The sequence below is a fragment of the Anomaloglossus baeobatrachus genome, chromosome 9 (genome assembly GCF_048569485.1).
Source record: "Anomaloglossus baeobatrachus isolate aAnoBae1 chromosome 9, aAnoBae1.hap1, whole genome shotgun sequence".
NCBI lineage: Eukaryota > Metazoa > Chordata > Amphibia > Anura > Aromobatidae > Anomaloglossus > Anomaloglossus baeobatrachus.
In genome coordinates this window covers 27,763,285-27,782,484 of record NC_134361.1, presented here as the reverse complement: position 1 = coordinate 27,782,484, position 19,200 = coordinate 27,763,285, and the positions used below count along the sequence as shown (strand labels likewise).

The 19,200-nt window shown below is 53.9% G+C and overlaps 1 protein-coding gene across 2 annotated transcripts in view; it reads right to left on the bottom strand.

The window, feature by feature from the left end:
* The window catches only part of CCHCR1 (coiled-coil alpha-helical rod protein 1), a 75,160-nt gene that overhangs the window by 22,696 nt on the left and 33,264 nt on the right, over nucleotides 1–19,200 (bottom strand). For both annotated transcript variants that reach the window (XM_075323437.1, XM_075323438.1), the window contains exon 10: nucleotides 2,977–3,083. In XM_075323437.1, coding sequence (XP_075179552.1) covers nucleotides 2,977–3,083 — 107 coding nt within the window. The remainder of the gene's footprint in view (nucleotides 1–2,976; nucleotides 3,084–19,200) is intronic.

Sequence of the window (19,200 nt, the reverse complement as noted above, 5' to 3'; positions counted from 1 at the left end):
AGCTTCATAGATGGATTTCATCAGGAGCTCTATCTGCCTGTCAGTGGCATCCTTGAGTGATGCACTATCTGCCACTGCAACTATGGATCTAGCCGCCAGTCTAGAGACTGGAGGATCCACCTTGGGACACTGAGCCCAACCCTTAACTACGTCAGGGGGGAAGGGATAACGTGTGTCATTAAGGCGCTTAGTAAAGCGCTTATCTGGGAAAGCTCGGTGTTTCTGGACAGCATCTCTGAAGTCGGAGTGATCAAGAAAACCACTCCGTGTACGTTTGGGAAACCTAAAATGGAATTTCTCCTGCTGAGAAGCTGACTCCTGAATCGGAGGAGCTGGCGGAGAAAGATCCAACACCTGATTGATGGACGCTATAAGATCGTTTACTATGGCGTCCCCTTCAGGTGTATCAAGGTTGAGAGCGGTGTCAGGATCAGAGCCCTGATCTGCCACCTCTTCTTCATCCTCCAGAGAGTCCTCATGCTGAGACCCTGAACAGTGTGATGAAGTCGAGGGAAGCTCCCAGCGACCCCGCTTACCCGGTCTGGGACTGCGGTCCATGTCGGAGTCCTCACCGTGGGACCTATGAGCCGCCCCAGGAGCACTTTGCTGCTCCAACCGAGGAGGGCCTGGGGTCAATGATTCAACTGTGCCCGTGGCCTGTGTTACCGGTCTGGACTGCAAAGCTTCCAGTATCTTAGCAGACCATTTATCCATAGTCTCAGACAGTTTGTCAGCGAATACTGCAAACTCTGTCCCTGTCACCTGGACAGTGGAAGCAGGTGGTTCCACCTGGGCCGGGGGTTCCACCAGTGGCATAGGCTCCGGCTGAGTGAGTGTCACAGGGGCCGAACATTGCACACAATGAGGGTAGGTGGAACCTGCAGGTAGCATAGCCGCACATGAGGTACAGGTTGCAAAGTAAGCCTGTGCCTTGGCACCCTTGCTTTTTGCGGACGACATGCTGTTGTCTCCTCTTAGAGCAACCAGTGAGGGTATATAGCCAAAAGCAAATAGTGCTGCCGTACAGAGTAAATGTATACAATATAAGCCTATAAGTATACACTTCGGCACCCAGGGGGGCCAGCACCTAGTAACAGGTGCGGCTTACCGACCGCCCGCAGCGGTTGTGTGACCACCAGATTCCCTGCCCGGGCCTCCCAGAGCTGTGGAGCTCGGTGTTGTCTCCCCTCTGAAATTCTCCAGCGTCTGAAGTGCTGATAGCAATGGCTGCCAGCGTTCTGAGAGGAGGAGGGGGCCGTGGGCGTGCCTCAGAAAGTGCGGGAATCTGGTGCCCCACGGTGCTCAGTGAGGGGGGAGGAGGATACGAAGTATGCTCCAGCCCTCAGCGCTGACGTCCAGTGCAGCGTCCCGCCCTTACCCCTGACTGGCAGGCCTGGGGGCGGGAGTATGCGGTACTAGGCCGCAAAAGCCGGGGAGTAAAGTTATAAGCGCGGCCGGCAAACAAGCGCGGTCAGCGCGGTAGTCCCGGCACACCAACACACCCAGCAGCTGCTGTAGCGTCCATAACACAGGCGCTCTATGCGCCGTCCCCAAGGGGACACAGAGTACCTCAGAGTAGCAGGGCCCTGTCCCTGATGATACCCGGCTCCTGTCCAGCAGATTCCCTCAGGGGCTGTGGAGGGAGCACGGTCCCAGTGCCTGGTGACCGTTAGGATCCCACTTCACCCAGAGCCCCTAAGGGATGGGGAAGGAAAACAGCATGTGGCTCCTGCCTATGTACCCGCAATGGGTACCTCAACCTTAACAGCACCGCCGACCAGAGTGGGGTGAGAAGGGAGCATGCCGGGAGCCCTGTTATGGGCCCTCTTTTCTTCCATCCGATATAGTCAGCAGCTGCTGCTGACTAAATTGTGGAGCTTGCGTGCATATGTGCCTCCTTCGCACAAAGCATAAAAACTGAGGAGCCCGTGATGCACGGGGGGGTGTATAGGCAGAGGGGAGGGGTTTACACTTTTAAGTGTAATACTTTGTGTGGCCTCCGGAGGCAGAAGCTATACACCCAATTGTCTGGGTCTCCCAATGGAGCGACAAAGAAATATGAAATACTCAACTTTGTATCCTAGTGTTAGCGCAGCATAAACCCGACTTTCCTTTATATTCCATATATTGTCTCCATTCGGGGCTGCGGCTGTGCGCCATATCTGCTACGTGACTACCACAACCCTCTTAGGCGAGTTCATTACCTTTGAATAACCTGGTGTATACCCAGGTAAGACCCTAATTGCGCTTCCTTTCCATAGTTTCTGTTGTAATATGATTGCTTAGTAATAGGATATGCCATGACTTTGTGATCGGTAAAGGTCAAATCTGTGGGACCCTCAATGATCCTGTGTATGAAGGTGCTGCAGAGCTGTGGTCCCGAGACAGCGGCAGTCTGTGCGGTGAACTGCAGCCGCCCCCTAACTATGCCGCCATCTCCTGCACAGTGGAAGGCCGCAAGCTTTGCTATGCATGAAAGTCTGTAAGATGGCCTGTAGCTCCTTCATTCTCAGGATCAGTGGGCACACCAGAGCTTAGATCCCCACTGACCAGAAAATGATGGCAATTCATAGTCATCGGCCACCGCTTTACGACATGAAAATATCCCTTTGAGAACAGGTTACAGCTTTCTTTGCATTACTTCTACGTCCCCCCCGAGATATTCACATATCATATAGTGCGGCACAGTGGCTCAGTGGTTAGCACTACAGCCTTGCGCTGGGTGTCCTGGGTTCGAATCCCACCAAGGACACCATCTGCAAGGAGTTTGTATGTTCTCCCCATGTTTGCGTGGGTTTCCTCCGGGTTCTCCGGTTTCCTCCCACACTCCAAAGACATACAGATGGGGTCTCTAGATTGTGAGCCCCAATGGGGACAGTGTTCCTGATGTATGTAAAGCGCTGCGGAATATGTTAATGCTATATAAAAATAAAGATTTATTTATTTATTTTTTTATCATATTTTCGGAATTCATACCGGTTTATCATTTGCTTTAGTTGTAGCACAGTCTGCTCGGCTTTCTCGGCTCGGACGGACAGAGAAGCGGCTGTAGCTTGTGCGGCAGTCAACTTGTCCTGTAAACACTAGAAAAATAGACATCATTATAGTCATCATCGTGTATGAATAAGCAGTAATAAGAAAAAAAAAAAAGAAGGGAATTTTGTTTACTTACCGTAAATTCCTTTTCTTCTAGCTCTAATTGGGAGACCCAGACAATTGGGTGTATAGGCTATGCCTCTGGAGGCCGCACAAAGTATTACACTCAAAAGTGTTAAGCCCCTCCCCTTCTGCCTATACACCCCCCGTGCTCCCACGGGCTCCTCAGTTTTGGTGCAAAAGCAAGAAGGAGGAAAAAATAATTATAAACTGGTTTAAAGTAACTTCAATCCGAAGGAATATCGGAGAACTGAAACCATTCAACATGAACAACATGTGTACACAAAAAAACAGGGGCGGGTGCTGGGTCTCCCAATTAGAGCTAGAAGAAAAGGAATTTACGGTAAGTAAACAAAATTCCCTTCTTCTTTGTCGCTCTATTGGGAGACCCAGACAATTGGGACGTCCAAAAGCAGTCCCTGGGTGGGTAAAATAATACCTCGTAAGAGAGCCGTAAAACGGCCCTTTCCTACAGGTGGGCAACCGCCGCCTGAAGGACTCGCCTACCTAGGCTGGCATCCGCCGAAGCATAGGTATGCACCTGATAGTGCTTCGTGAAAGTGTGCAGGCTCGACCAGGTAGCCGCCTGACACACCTGCTGAGCCGTAGCCTGGTGCCTCAAAGCCCAGGACGCGCCCACGGCTCTGGTAGAATGGGCCTTCAGCCCTGAGGGAACCGGAAGCCCAGCCGAACGGTAAGCTTCGATAATTGGCTCCTTGATCCACCAAGCCAGGGTTGATTTGGAAGCCTGTGACCCTTTACGCTGGCCAGCGACAAGGACAAAGAGTGCATCCGAGCGGCGCAGGGGCGCCGTACGAGAAATGTAGAGTCTGAGTGCTCTCACCAAATCTAACAAGTGCAAATCCTTTTCACATTGGTGAACTGGATGAGGATAAAAAGAAGGTAAGGAAATATCCTGATTCAGATGAAAGGGGGATACCACCTTAGGGAGAAATTCCGGAACCGGACGTAGAACCACCTTGTCCTGGTGAAACACCAGGAAAGGGGCTTTGCACGACAACGCTGCTAGCTCAGACACTCTCCGAAGGGAAGTGACTGCTACTAGAAAAACCACTTTCTGCGAAAGTCGTGAGAGGGAAATATCTCTCATTGGCTCGAATGGTGGTTTCTGAAGAACCATCAGCACCCTGTTTAGATCCCAGGGTTCTAACGGCCGCTTGTAAGGTGGAACTATGTGACAAACCCCCTGCAGGAACGTGCGTACCTGTGGAAGTCTGGCTAGGCGCTTCTGGAAAAACACAGAGAGCGCTGAGACTTGTCCCTTAAGGGAGCCGAGCGACAAACCCTTTTCCAGTCCAGATTGAAGGAAGGACAGAAAAGTGGGTAATGCAAATGGCCAGGGAGAAAAACCCTGAGCAGAGCACCACGACAGAAAAATTTTCCACGTCCTGTGATAGATCTTGGCGGACGTTGGTTTCCTAGCCTGTCTCATAGTGGCAATGACGTCTTGAGATAACCCTGAAGACGCTAGGATCCAGGACTCAATGGCCACACAGTCAGGTTGAGGGCCGCAGAATTCAGATGGAAAAACGGCCCTTGAGATAGCAAGTCTGGCCGGTCTGGTAGTGCCCACGGTTGGCCGACCGTGAGATGCCACAGATCCGGGTACCACGACCGCCTCGGCCAGTCTGGAGCGACGAGGATGACGCGGCGGCAGTCGGCCCTGATCTTGCGTAACACTCTGGGCAACAGTGCCAGCGGAGGAAACACATAAGGGAGCTGAAACTGCGACCAATCCTGAACTAAGGCGTCTGCCGCCAGAGCTCTGGGATCTTGAGACCGTGCCATGAACGTCGGTACCTTGTTGTTGTGCCGGGACGCCATGAGGTCGACGTCCGGCACCCCCCAGCGGCAACAGATCTCCTGAAACACGTCCGGGTGAAGGGACCATTCCCCTGCGTCCATGCCCTGGCGACTGAGATAATCTGCTTCCCAGTTTTCCACGCCTGGGATGTGAACTGCGGATATGGTGGAGGCCGTGGCTTCCACCCACATCAAAATCCGCCGGACTTCCTGGAAGGCTTGCCGACTGCGTGTGCCGCCTTGGTGGTTGATGTATGCCACCGCTGTGGAATTGTCCGACTGAATTCGGATCTGCTTGCCCTCCAGCCACTGCTGGAACGCTTTCAGGGCAAGATACACTGCCCGTATTTCCAGAACATTGATCTGAAGCGAGGACTCTTGCTGGGTCCACGTACCCTGAGCCCTGTGGTGGAGAAAAACCGCTCCCCACCCTGACAGACTCGCGTCCGTCGTGACTACTTCCCAGGATGGGGGTAGGAAGGATTTCCCCTTCGATAATGAAGTGGGAAGAAGCCACCACCGAAGGGAAGCTTTGGTCGCCTGAGAGAGGGAGACGGTCCTGTCGAGGGACGTCGGCTTCCTGTCCCATTTGCGTAGGATGTCCCATTGAAGGGGACGCAGGTGAAACTGCGCAAACGGAACTGCCTCCATTGCTGCCACCATCTTCCCCAGGAAGTGCATGAGGCGCCTCAAGGGGTGTGACTGGCCTTGAAGGAGAGATTGTACCCCTTTCTGTAGTGACTGCTGCTTGATCAGCGGAAGCTTCACTATCGCTGAGAGGGTATGAAACTCCATGCCAAGATATGTCAGCGATTGGGCCGGTGTCAGATTTGACTTTGGAAAATTGATGATCCACCCGAAACCCTGGAGAGTCTCCAGGGTAGCGTCGAGGCTGCGTTGGCATGCCTCTTGAGAGGGTGCCTTGATCAGCAGATCGTCCAAGTACGGGATCACCGAGTGACCCTGCGAGTGTAGGAGCGCTACTACAGTAGCCATAACCTTGGTAAAAACCCGTGGGGCTGTTGCCAGGCCGAACGGCAGTGCCACGAATTGCAGGTGTTCGTTTCCTATGGCGAAGCGCAGGAAGCGCTGGTGTTCTGGAGCAATCGGTACGTGGAGATAAGCATCTTTGATATCGATCGATGCAAGGAAATCTCCTTGGGACATTGAGGCGATGACGGAGCGGAGGGATTCCATCCTGAACCGTCTGGTTTTTACGTGTTTGTTGAGCAGTTTCAGGTCCAGGACCGGGCGGAAAGACCCGTCCTTCTTTGGGACCACAAACAAGTTGGAGTAAAAACCGTGACCCTGTTGCTGAAGAGGAACAGGGACCACCACTCCTTCTGCCTTCAGAGTGCCCAGCGCCTGCAGAAGAGCCTCGGCTCGCTCGGGAGGCGGGGATGACCTGAAGAATCGAATCGGGGGACGAGAGGTGAACTCTATCTTGTAACCGTGAGATAGAATGTCTCTCACCCAGCGGTCTTTTATTTGTGGCAGCCAGGTGTCGCAAAAGCGGGAGAGCCTGCCACCGACCGAGGATGCTGCTAGAGGAGGTCGAAAGTCATGAGGAAGCCGCCTTGTTAGCGGCGCCTCCGGTGGTCTTTTTAGGACGTGACTTAGACCGCCATGCATCAGAGTTCCTTTGTTCTTTCTGAGACCTTTTGGACGAGGAGAATTGGGACCTGCCCACGCCCCGAAAGGACCGAAACCTCGACTGCCCTCTCCTCTGTTGGGGTATGTTCTGTTTGGGCTGGGGTAAGGATGTATCCTTTCCCTTGGATTGTTTGATGATTTCATCCAAACGCTCGCCAAACAGCCTGTCGCCAGAAATTGGCAAACTGGTTAAGCGCTTTTTGGAAGCAGAATCTGCCTTCCATTCCCGTAGCCACAAGGCCCTGCGGAGTACCACCGAATTGGCGGCCGCAACCGCCGTACGGCTCGCAGAGTCCAGGACAGCATTAATAGCGTAAGACGCAAATGCTGAGGTCTGGGTGGTAATGGATGCCACTTGTGGCGCGGACGTGCACGTGGCTGCTTCAATTTGCGCTTGACCTGCTGAGATAGCTTGTAGCGCCCATACGGCTGCGAATGCTGGGGCAAAAGAAGCTCCGATAGCTTCATAGATGGATTTCAACCAGAGCTCCATCTGCCTGTCAGTGGCATCTTTGAGCGAGGCCCCATCTTCCACTGCAAGTATGGATCTAGCCGCCAGTCTGGAGATTGGAGGATCCACTTTGGGACACTGAGTCCAACCTTTAACCACGTCAGGGGGAAAAGGATAACGTGTATCCTTAAGGCGCTTCGAAAAACGCTTATCTGGACAAGCATGATGATTCTGGACTGCCTCTCTGAAATCAGAGTGGTCTAGAAACATACTCGGTGTACGCTTGGGGAACCTGAAACGGAATTTCTCCTGCTGAGAAGCTGACTCCTCCGCCGGAGGAGCTGAGGGAGAAATATCCAGCATTTGATTGATGGACGCAATAAGATCGTTCACTATGGCGTCCCCGTCTGGAGTATTAAGATTGAGAGCGCCCTCAGGATCAGAATCCTGATCAGCTGACTCCGCATCATCAACCAGAGATTCCCCCCGCTGAGACCTTGAACAATATGATGTCGAGGGAAATTCTAAGCGAGCCCGCTTAGTCGGTCTGGGACTGGGGTCTAAGACAGAACCCTCAGCCTGGGATGTATGAGATACCCCGGGAGGACATTGTTGGTCCAACTGAGGGGGGCCAGGGAACAACGATTCAACAGAGTCCCTTTGCTGAGATACCGGCCTGGACTGCAAGGCTTCTAGTATCTTAGCCATAGTCTCAGAGAGTTTTGCAAACTCCGTCCCCGTCACCTGAACAGCGTCAACAGGTGGCTCCCCCTGGGCCCCTTTTAGCAGAGGCTCTGGCTGAAGAAGTGCCACAGGGGCCGAACATTGCACACAATGAGGGTCAGTGGAACCTGCCGGCAGCTGGGTCGTACAAGCGGCGCAGGCAGCATAATAAGCCTGTGTTTTGGCACCCCTGCCTTTTGTGGGCGCCATGCTATTGTTTTCCCTGAGCAACACAATAGGGTATATAGCCAGAATGAACTGTGCTCATACAGTGTAAAGAATATACTACAAACAAATAATGTATCAATACACTACAGCACCATGGGGCTAGCACCAACAGGTGCTGCTTACCACCCGCCTAAGCGGTTGTGAGGCCACCAGAGACCGTGTCTGGGTCTCCCAGGGTTTGTCCCTCTCTGCAGCGTCGGAGGAGCTGACAGGAATGGCTGCGGCGTCCTGACGAGAGGAGGGAGCCGTGGGCGTGGCCGAGAAAGTGCGGGAACTGGTGCTCACACTGTGCACAGTGAGGGGGGTGGAGAATGGAAATCATACTCCAGCCCTCAGTGCTGCTCGTTCCGTGCAGCGTCCCGCCCTTCCCCTGCCTGTCAGGGCTGAGGGCGGGAGAAAAGGAAACTAGGCCGCAAGAAAGCCGGGGACTCGAGTATAAGCGTGGCCGCCGTAAAAGCGCGGCCGACGCCGAAGTCCCCGGCGAACTACAAGTCCCAGCCGCGCCGCAGTTTCCCATGGCAGCGGCGGTTAGCGCGGTAGCCCCTACATATAAACACACTCAGCGACGCTGAGTGTGTAATGGCACAGTTTAACCCCGGCAGCGCCGCGGTCCCCGGTGCACTAGCACACCCAGCAAAGCTGAGGTGTTGCCGTGCGCGGTCCCCACAGGGATACAGAGTACCTTCAAGTAGCAGGGCCATGTCCCTGAACGGTACCCGGCTCCTATCCAGCAGGCTCCACAGGAGTTGTGGATGGAGCACGGTCTCAGTGCCTGGAGACCGATAGGATCCCACTTCGCCCAGAGCCCTGAGGGGGATGGGGAAGGAAAACAGCATGTGGGCTCCAGCCTCCGTACCCGCAATGGATACCTCAACCTTAACAACACCGCCGACAAGAGTGGGGTGAGAAGGGAGCATGCTGGGGGCCCTATATGGGCCCACTTTTCTTCCATCCGACATGGTCAGCAGCTGCTGCTGACCAATTTGTGGAGCTATGTGTGCAGGTCTGCCTCCTTCGCACAAAGCAAAAAAACTGGGGAGCCCGTGGGAGCACGGGGGGTGTATAGGCAGAAGGGGAGGGGCTTAACACTTTTAAGTGTAATACTTTGTGCGGCCTCCGGAGGCATAGCCTATACACCCAATTGTCTGGGTCTCCCAATAGAGCGACAAAGAAAAGAGAATTTTGTTACTTACCGTAAATTCTTTTTCTTATAGTTCCGTATTGGGAGATCCAGACCATGGGTGTTTAGCTTCTGCCTCCGGAGGACACACAAAGTACTACACTTAAAAGTGTAGCTCCTCCCTCTGAGCTTATACACCCCCTGGTAGCCAGTCCTAGCCAGTTTAGTGCAAAAACTGAAGGAGAATAGCCACCCACAGGTAGAACCGAGTAAGAACCGGAATAACCGGAGACTCTGTCCACGACAACAGCCGGTGATAACCCGCGGAACAAGAAATTGCCAACAGGCAACAGGGAGGGTGCTGGGTCTCCCAATACGGAACTATAAGAAAAAGAATTTACGGTAAGTAACAAAATTCTCTTTTTCTTTATCGTTCCTTTGGGAGACCCAGACCATGGGACGTCTCAAAGCAGTCCATGGGTGGGAATAAACAGAAAACTAAGAAGTAGGCGGAGCCCAACTTCACAAGTGGGCGACAGCCGCCTGAAGGATGCGTCTGCCCAAGCTCGCATCTGCCGAAGCATGAGCATGCACTTGGTAGTGCTTCGAAAAGGTATGCAGGCTAGTCCAAGTGGCAGCCTGACAGACTTGTTGAGCCGTAGCCTGGTGCCTAAAAGCCCAAGAGGCACCGACAGCTCTGGTCGAGTGTGCTTTGATCCCCGGCGGGGGAGGCACCCGAGTACTCTGGTAGGCGTCCGAAATGGTCGATCTAATCCAAAGGGCCAAGGTCAGCTTAGAAGCAGAGAGACCCTTGCGCCGCCCTGTGGTTAGCACAAAAAGAGAGGTGCACCGCCTAAGCGCAGCGGTGCGAGACACATAGATCCGGAGAGCACGCACCAGATCTAGAGTATGCAGCGCTTTCTCAAAGCGATGAACAGGGGCCGGACAGAAGGAAGGCAAGGAAATATCCTGGTTAAGGTGGAAGGGAGAGACCACCTTAGGAAGAAAGTCCGGGGTCGGACGGAGAACCACCTTGTCTTGGTGAAAAACCAAAAAAGGTGATTCCGAGGAGAGCGCAGCCAAATCAGAGACTCTCCTGAGAGAAGTTATGGCAACTAGAAAGGCCACCTTTTGAGAAAGACAATACAAAGAAACCTCCCTAAGAGGCTCAAAGGGGGTTTCTGCAATACCGTGAGGACCAAGTTAAGGTCCCAGGGATCCAAGGGCCGCCGATAAGGCGGAATGATGTGAGACGCACCTTGCATGAAGGTGCGGACCTGAGCCAGCCGGGCGAGACGCCGCTGGAACAGCACTGATAGAGCTGAGACTTGTCCCTTGAGAGAGTTGAGGGACAGTCCTAGCTGCAGACCGGACTGTAAAAAAGACAGAAGGGTCGGCAACGAGAATGGCCAAGGAGAATGGCCGGAAGAGTGACACCAGGACAGGAAAATTTTCCAAGTCCTGTGATAGATCTTGACGGAGGAAGACTTACGGGCTCGAGTCATAGTGGAGATGATTTCAGGAGGAATACCAGAAGCCGTCAAAATCCAGGACTCAAGAGCCACGCCGTCAATTTGAGTGCCGCAGAATTCGGGCGGAAAATCGGACCTTGCGAGAGCAGGTCTGGACGGTCCGGAAGATGCCACGGCATCTCCACGGACAGTTGGAGCAGGTCCGGATACCAAGCTCGCCTGGGCCAGTCCGGTGCAATGAGGATGACTCGACGGCCCTCCATTCTGATCTTGCGCAGGACTCTGGGCAAGAGAGCTAGAGGGGGAAACACGTAGGACAGACGAAACTGGGACCAGTCTTGAACCAGAGCATCCACGGCGAAGGCCTGAGGATCGTGGGAGCGAGCCACGTAAACCGAAACCTTGTTGTTGTGACCGGATGCCATTAGGTCCACGTCCGGAGTGCCCCACTTGCGGCAGATTGACTGAAACACTGCCGGGTGCAGGGACCACTCGCCACCGTCCACGGATTGACGGCTGAGATAATCTGCCTCCCAGTTTTCTACGCCAGGGATGTGGACTGCGGATATGGTGGACTTGACATTGAAGAATGCGTTGGACCTCCAACATTGCCAGGCGGCTGCGTGTCCCGCCTTGGTGATTGATGTAGGCAACCGCTGTCGCGTTGTCTGACTGGACTCGAATGTGCCTGCCCGCCAACAGGTGGTGAAAGGCTAGGAGAGCTAGAAGCACAGCTCTGGTTTCCAGCACATGGATTGAAAGGGCTGACTCGGACGGAGACCAAGTGCCCTGTGCTCTGTGGTGGAGATGTACCGCTCCCCAGCCGGATAGGCTGGCATCCGTGGTGAGAATCACCCAGGATGGAGTCAGGAAGGAGCGCCCTTGGGACAGGGAGAGGGGTCGAAGCCACCACTGAAGAGAGCTCCTGGTCCGTGGCGACAGAGCCACTAACCTCTGTAAGGTGGAAGGCCACTTGTCCCAACAGCGGAGAATGTCCAGCTGCAGAGGACGCAGATGGAACTGGGCAAAGGGAACCGCCACCATTTGACCCAGCACCTGCATCAGACGCCTGAGGGTATAACGGCGGGGCCTCAGGAGAGAGCGCACCGCCAACCGGAGTGACAGCTGTTTGTCTAAGGGCAACTTCACAAGTGCCGGCAAAGTCTCGAACTGCATCCCTAGGTACGTGAGACTCTGGGTCGGAGTCAGAGTGGATTTGGGAAGATTGACAATCCACTCGAATTGGGCTAGGGTGGCGAGAGTGAGCAAAACACTCCGCTGACAGTCTGCGCTGGATGGACCCTTGACCAGAAGGTCGTCCAGATAAGGAAGCACTGCTAACCCCTGGAGGTGCAGGACCGCAATCACTGCCGCCATGACCTTGGTGAATACCCGAGGGGCCGTGGCTAACCCGAAGGGGAGAGCCACGAATTGGAAATGATCCTCTCCTATCGCAAAACGTAACCAACGCTGATGTGACACTGCGATTGGCACATGTAGATAGGCATCTCTGATGTCGATGGACGCCAGGAACTCCCCTTGGGTCATAGAGGCAATGACTGATCGCAGAGACTCCATGCGAAAATGCCGCACCCGGACATGCTTGTTGAGAAGCTTGAGATCCAGGATGGGCCGGAAGGTACCGTCCTTTTTCGGAACTAGGAAGAGATTTGAGTAAAAACCTCTGAACCGTTCCTGAGCGGGAACTGGTACAATCACTCCGTTTGCCTGCAAGGACGCCACGGCCTGAAGAGAATTCTATCCTGTAGCCGTGAGATATGATGGCTCTCACCCACTGATCGGAGACTTGCTTTAACCAAGTGTCGCCAAAGTGGGAGAGCCTGCCACCGACTAAGGACGTGGCTGGAGCGGGCCGAGAGTCATGAGGAAGCTGCCTTAGTGGCAGAACCTCCTGCGGTCTTCTGCGGACACGCTTTTGGGCGCCAGTTGGATTTCTGATCCTTGGCAGAGTTAGCGGACGAGGCGGAAGGCTTAGAGGATGACCAGTTGGAGGAACGAAAGGAACGAAACCTCGATTGATTCCTACCCTGGGCGGGTTTCCTGGTCTTAGTTTGTGGCATGGAAGTACTCTTCCCGCCAGTAGCTTCTTTAATGATTTCATCCAGCTGTTCACCAAACAGCCGTGAACCAGCAAAAGGGAGCCCAGCAAGAAACTTCTTGGAAGAAGCATCTGCCTTCCACTCGCGAAGCCACAAAATCCTGCGGATAACAAGAGAATTAGCTGAAGCCACCGCAGTGCGGTGAGCAGCCTCTAGCATGGCAGGCCGTGGGATGGGGAGGGGGAGGAAACCCTGCGCCTTCTCTTAGAAGGACGGGGTCTGGGATCAGATGATGAATCCTCCGTGAGCTCCGATGGACGGAGGTCAGAGGATAGGAGTCCTCTGTCAAGAGTATTAGAGGCACCCTGTGAGGGGGGCTGATGCATATTCATCAAAGTCCTGGACAAAAGCCCCATGGACTCAGCAAATGACTGGGATATGGACCTAGAAAAGGACTCTACCCAGGCCGGGGGTTCAATCACAGGTGCAGCAGCAGCCTGAGAGACCACTGGGGGTGAGACTCCAGGCTGTGGCACCGCCAAGTTAGAGCAGACATCACAATGTGGATAGGTGCTCGGCTCAGGCAGCTTGCATGCAGAATAAGGCTTTCGAGCCTTGCTCCTTGTGTGAGACATGCTGCTGGAGTGGGGGCTCTGCAAGAGAATGAACCCCAGGGAGAATATACAGAGGTCCACAACCGGAGACCGGCTGTGGCTTACCAGACCGCTGAGCGCGGTGTTGTGTGCCCTCCAGATCTCGAAGCCCGGTCCCCCAGTCGCAGCACCTCAGCAGAGATGCAGAATGCAGGATGTCCCAGAGCAGAGTGAACTCTGCCTGAGAAGAGGGCGTTCCTATAAAAGAGCGGGAACTGGAGGGCTATAGACACCTGCAGGGAAGGAGGGACGCCCCAGCAGTGGGGAGTGTCCCTCCCCTGTGTAGAACGGCCGCCGGGAGGAGCCGAACCTGTCCCTCTGCATGAGTGACATGCGAGGGCAGGAAAATGAAACTAGGCCTCCGGCGAAGCCAGGGCCTAAATTTAAGCGGCGAGGCCGACAAGCAGGCACCATCGGCGCGGTTCTCAGGCAAAAGCTAGAGAACCCGCCGGAAAAGTTAAAACAATCACATACAGCATACTCTCCCCTTACAATAAAGAACCGGGACCCCCAACATAAACGTCTCAGGTACTTAGCTGCTGAGACGCAGGGCCATGTCCCTGGGGATGAGTGCTCCGGTCCAACAGAATCCTCAAGGGGCTGTGGATGGAGACCGGACTCCTGCCAGGCATGGAGACAGTGCTGGCTCCCACTTCAAGCCAGAGCCCAGAAGGGATGGTGAAGGAGCGCGGCATGTAAGGCTGCAGCCTTGTAAATCAACCTTAACAACACCGCCGACACAGTGGGGTGAGAAGGGACATGCCGGGAGTCCAGACATGGACCAGCTTTTCTTCAAACTCTTTCCAAAAGTCAAACAAATCAGATGAGAATGCATGTGTGGATGTATGACCTCCTGAACACAAAGCGATAAACTGGCTAGGACTGGCTCACCAGGGGGTGTATAAGCTCAGAGGGAGGAGCTACACTTTTAAGTGTAGTACTTTGTGTGTCCTCCGGAGGCAGAAGCTAAACACCCATGGTCTGGGTCTCCCAAAGTAACGATAAAGAAAAATATATAAAAACTAACATTTATCATTTTTAAAAACGTTGTTATATTTTTTACAAAAGTTCAGTCATCTTTAATGAAATTTGGTATTCATATTCTGCTCCGTAATATTTTTCTGGTATTTGAAGAGGTTCCTTGTGATGTTAATCAGCAGCGCACCACTCCTCTGCCTCCCAGGAAACACAGTGCTCCGAAATGATTGACAGTGTGAACCCGCGGAATGGTTATGCTTCCGGATCGGATATGTGCCTTCTCCATTAGCGTAATCAGAAGTACCACTGCCTCTGCTGCACCAGAGGAGCGCAGGGACACTGATGCTGTACTGGACATAGCCAGCTTCAGAGCAGCGCTTACAGGTTCTACAGAAGAGAGCTTGCAAGTGCTGCACCAGTCACCGCTGATATATTGCAGTGATGGCTGGTAACCTAGGCAACAAGCAATAAAGAGAATTTTGTTTACTTACCGTAAATTCTTTTTCTTATAGGTCCGTATTGGGAGACCCAGACCATGGGTGTTTAGCTTCTGCCTCCGGAGGACACACAAAGTACTACACTAAAAAGTGTAGCTCCTCCCTCTGAGCTTATACACCCCCTGGTGAGCAGACCCAGCCAGTTTAGTGCAAAAGCTGAAGGAGAATAGCCACCCACAAGTAGAACAGAGCAAGAGCCGGAACAACCGGAGACTCTGTCCACGACAACAGCCGGTGAGAACACGCGGAAGAAGAAAAATGCCAACAGGCAACAGGGAGGGTGCTGGGTCTCCCAATACGGAACTATAAGAAAAAGAATTTACGGTAAGTAAACAAAATTCTCTTTTTCTTTATCGTTCCTTTGGGAGACCCAGACCATGGGACGTTCCAAAGCTGTCCCTGGGTGGGAAAGAAACAGTATAAACTAAGAAGTAGGCAGAACCTAACTTCACAAATGAGCGACAGCCGCCTGAAGAATGCGTCTGCCCAAGCTCGCATCTGCCGAACATGAGCATGCACTTGGTAGTGCTTCGAGAAGGTATGCAGGCTAGTCCAAGTGGCAGCCTGACAGACTTGTTGAGCCGTAGCCTGGTGCCTAAAAGCCCAAGAGGCACCGACAGCTCTGGTCGAATGTGCCTTGATCCCCGGCGGGGGAGGCACCTGAGAACTCTGGTAGGCGTCCGAAATGGTCGATCTAATCCAACGGGCTAAGGTCGGCTTAGAAGCAGAGAGGCCCTTGCGCCGACCTGTGGTCAGCACAAAAAGAGAAGCGCACCACCTAAGTGCAGCGGTGCGAGACACATAGATCCGGAGAGCACGCACCAGATCCAAAGTATGCAGCGCTTTTTCAAAGCGATGAACAGGAGCCGGACAAAAGGAAGGTAGGGTAATGTCCTGGTTAAGGTGGAAAGGAGAGACCACCTTAGGAAGAAAGTCCCGAGTCGGACGGAGAACCACCTTGTCTTGATGAAAAACCAAAAAAAGGGACTCCGAAGAGAGGGCAGCCAAATCAGAGACTCTCCTGAGGGAAGTTATGGCCACCAGAAAGGCCACTTTCTGTGAAAGACGATACAAAGAAACCTCCCTAAGAGGCTCAAAGGGGGGTTTCTGCAAAACCGTGAGAACCAAATTAAGGTCCCATGGATCCAAGGGCCGCCGGTAGGGCGGAATGATGTGAGACGCGCCCTGCATGAAGGTGCGGACCTGAGCCAGCCGAGCGAGACGTCGCTGGAACAGGACTGACAGAGCTGAGACTTGTCCCTTGAGAGAGTTGAGGGACAGCCCTAGCTGCAGACCGGACTGTAGAAAAGACAAAAGGGTCGGCAAGGAGAAAGGCCAAGGAGGATGGTCGGTAGAGCGACACCAGGACAGGAAAATTCTCCAAGTCCTGTGATAGATCTTAGCGGAGGAAGACTTACGGGCCCGAGTCATAGTGGAGATGACTTCAGGAGGAATACCAGAAGCCGTCAAAATCCAGGACTCAAGAGCCACGCCGTCAATTTGAGAGCCGCAGAATTCGGGCGGAAAAACGGACCTTGCGAGAGAAGGTCTGGACGGTCCGGGAGATGACACGGCATCTCTACGGACAGATGGAGCAGGTCTGGATACCAAGCTCGCCTGGGCCAGTCCGATGCAATGAGGATGACTCGACGGCCCTCCATTCTGATCTTGCGCAGGACTCTGGGCAAGAGCGCTAGGAGGGGGAAACACGTAGAACAGACGAAACTGGGACCAGTCTTGAACCAGAGCGTCCTTGGCGAATGCCTGAGGATCGTGGGAGCGAGCCACGTAAACAGGAACTTTGTTGTTGTGACGGGATGCCATTAGGTCCACGTCCGGAGTGCCCCATTTGCGGCAGATTGACTGAAACACTGCCGGGTGCAGGGACCACTCGCCACCGTCCACGGTTTGACGGCTGAGATAATCTGCTTCCCAGTTTTCCACGCCTGGTATGTGGACTGCGGATATGGTGGACCCCGAGTCCTCCACCCATTGAAGGATGCGTTGTACCTCCAACATTGCCAGGTGGCTGCGTGTCCCGCCGTGGTGATTGATGTAGGAAACCGCTGTCGCGTTGTCTGACTGGACTCGAATGTGCCTGCCCGCCAACAGGTGGTGAAAAGCTAGGAGAGCTAGAAGCACAGCTCGGGTTTCCAGCACATTGACTGAAAGGGCTGATTTGGACGGAGTCCAAGTGCCCTGCGCTCTGTGGTGGAGACATACCGCTCCCCAGCCGGATAGACTGGCATCCGTGGTGAGGATTACCCAGGACGGGGCCAGAAAGGAGCGCCCCTGGGACAGAGAGAGGGGTCGAAGCCACCACTGAAGAGAGCTCCTGGTCTGTGGCGACAAAGCCACTAACCTGTGTAAGGAGGAAGGCCGCTTGTCCCAACAGAGGAGAATGTCCAGCTGCAGGGGGCGCAGATGGAACTGGGCAAATGGGACAGCTTCCATTGACGCCACCATTTGACCCAGCACCTGCATCAGACGCCTGAGGGAAGAACGGCGGGGCCTCAGCAGAGAGCGCACTGCCAGTTGGAGGGACTGCTGTTTGACTAAGGGCAACTTCACTAGTGCCGGCAAAGTCTCGAACTGCATCCCTAGGTACGTGAGACTCTGGGTCGAAGTCAGAGTGGATTTGGGCAGATTGACCAGCCACCCGAATTGGGCTAGAGTGGCGAGAGTGAGCAAGACACTCCGCTGACAGTCTGCGCTGGATGAAGCCTTGACTAGAAGGTCGTCCAGGTAAGGGAGCACTGCCAACCCCTTTAGGTGCAGAACCGCAATCACTGCTGCCATGACCTTGGTGAATACCCGAGGGGCTGTGGCCAACCCGAAGGGGAGAGCCACAAATTGGAAATGATCTTCTCCGATTGCAAAACGTAGCCAACGCTGGTGTGAAACTGCAATTGGCACATGCAGATAGGCATCTCTGATGTCGATGGACGCTAGGAAATCCCCTTGGGTCATTCAGGCAATGACTGATCGCAGAGACTCCATGCGAAAGTGCCGCACCTGAACATGCTTGTTGAGAAGCTTGAGATCCAGGATGGGTCGGAATGTACCGTCCTTTTTGGGGACTAGGAAGAGATTTGAGTAGAAACCTCTGAACCGTTCCCGGGCGAGAACTGGTACAATTACTCCGTTGGCCTGCAAGGAAGCCACGGCCTGTGAGAAGGTGGCGGCCTTGGAGCAGGGGGAGGTTGAGAGAAAAAATCTGTCTGGCGGTCTGGAAGAGAATTCTATCCTGTAGCCGTGGGAGATGATATCTCACCCACTGATCGGAGACGTGTTGAAACCAAGCGTCGCCAAAGTGGGAGAGCCTGCCACCGACTAAGGACTTTGCCGGAGCGGGCAGAGAGTCATGAGGAGGCTGCCTTAGTGGCAGCACCTCCTGCGGTCTTCTGTGGACGCGCTTTTGGGCGCCAGTTGGATTTCTGGTCCTTGGCTGAGTTAGTGGACGAGGCCGAGGGCTTAGAGGACGACCAGTTGGAGGAACGAAAGGAGCGAAACCTCGACTGATTCCTACCCTGGGCAGGTTTCCTGGTTTTAGTTTGTGGCAAGGAAGTACTCTTCCCGCCAGTAGCTTCCTTAATGATTTCATCCAGTTGTTCTCCGAACAGCCGGGACCCAGCAAAAGGGAGCCCAGCAAGGTACTTCTTTGAAGAAGCATCTGCCTTCCACTCTCGAAGCAACAAGATCCTGCGGATAGCGAGGGAATTAGCCGAAGCCACCGCAGTGCGGTGAGAAGCCTCCAGCATGGCAGACATGGCATAGGATGAAAAAGCCGAAGCTTGGGAAGTCAAGGCAACCATTTCGGGCATAGATTCCTTGGAGGGGGAATGCATCTCCTCCAGAGAAGCAGAGATGGCTTTGAGAGCCCACACTGCTGCAAAGGTCGGGGAAAAGGAGGCCCCCGCCGCTTCATATACGGATTTGGCCAGAAGGTCAATCTGACGGTCAGTGGAATCCTTAAGGAAGGTGCCATCAGCCACCGACACAACGGTCCGGGCTGAGAGCCTAGACACCGGGGAGTCTACCTTTGGGGACTGAGCCCACTCCTTGACCACCTCAGGTGGAAAGGGAAAACGGTCATCAGAACCACGCTTTGGGAAGCGTTTGTCAGGACAGGCCCTGGGCTTGGACACAGCGGACTGAAAATTGGAGTGGTTAAAGAACACACTCTTTACTCTCTTAGGCGAGGTAAACTGGTGCTTTTCTGCCAGAGAGGGTTGCTCCTCTGATACTGGCGGATTGAGATCCAGTACAGAGTTAATGGAAGCAATCAAGTCACTAAAATCTGAGTCACTTTCGGACAGATCAATGGGGTACATGGAGTTAGCCTCCGAACCCTCTGTAAAGGCATCCTCCTCATCCTGCGAGTC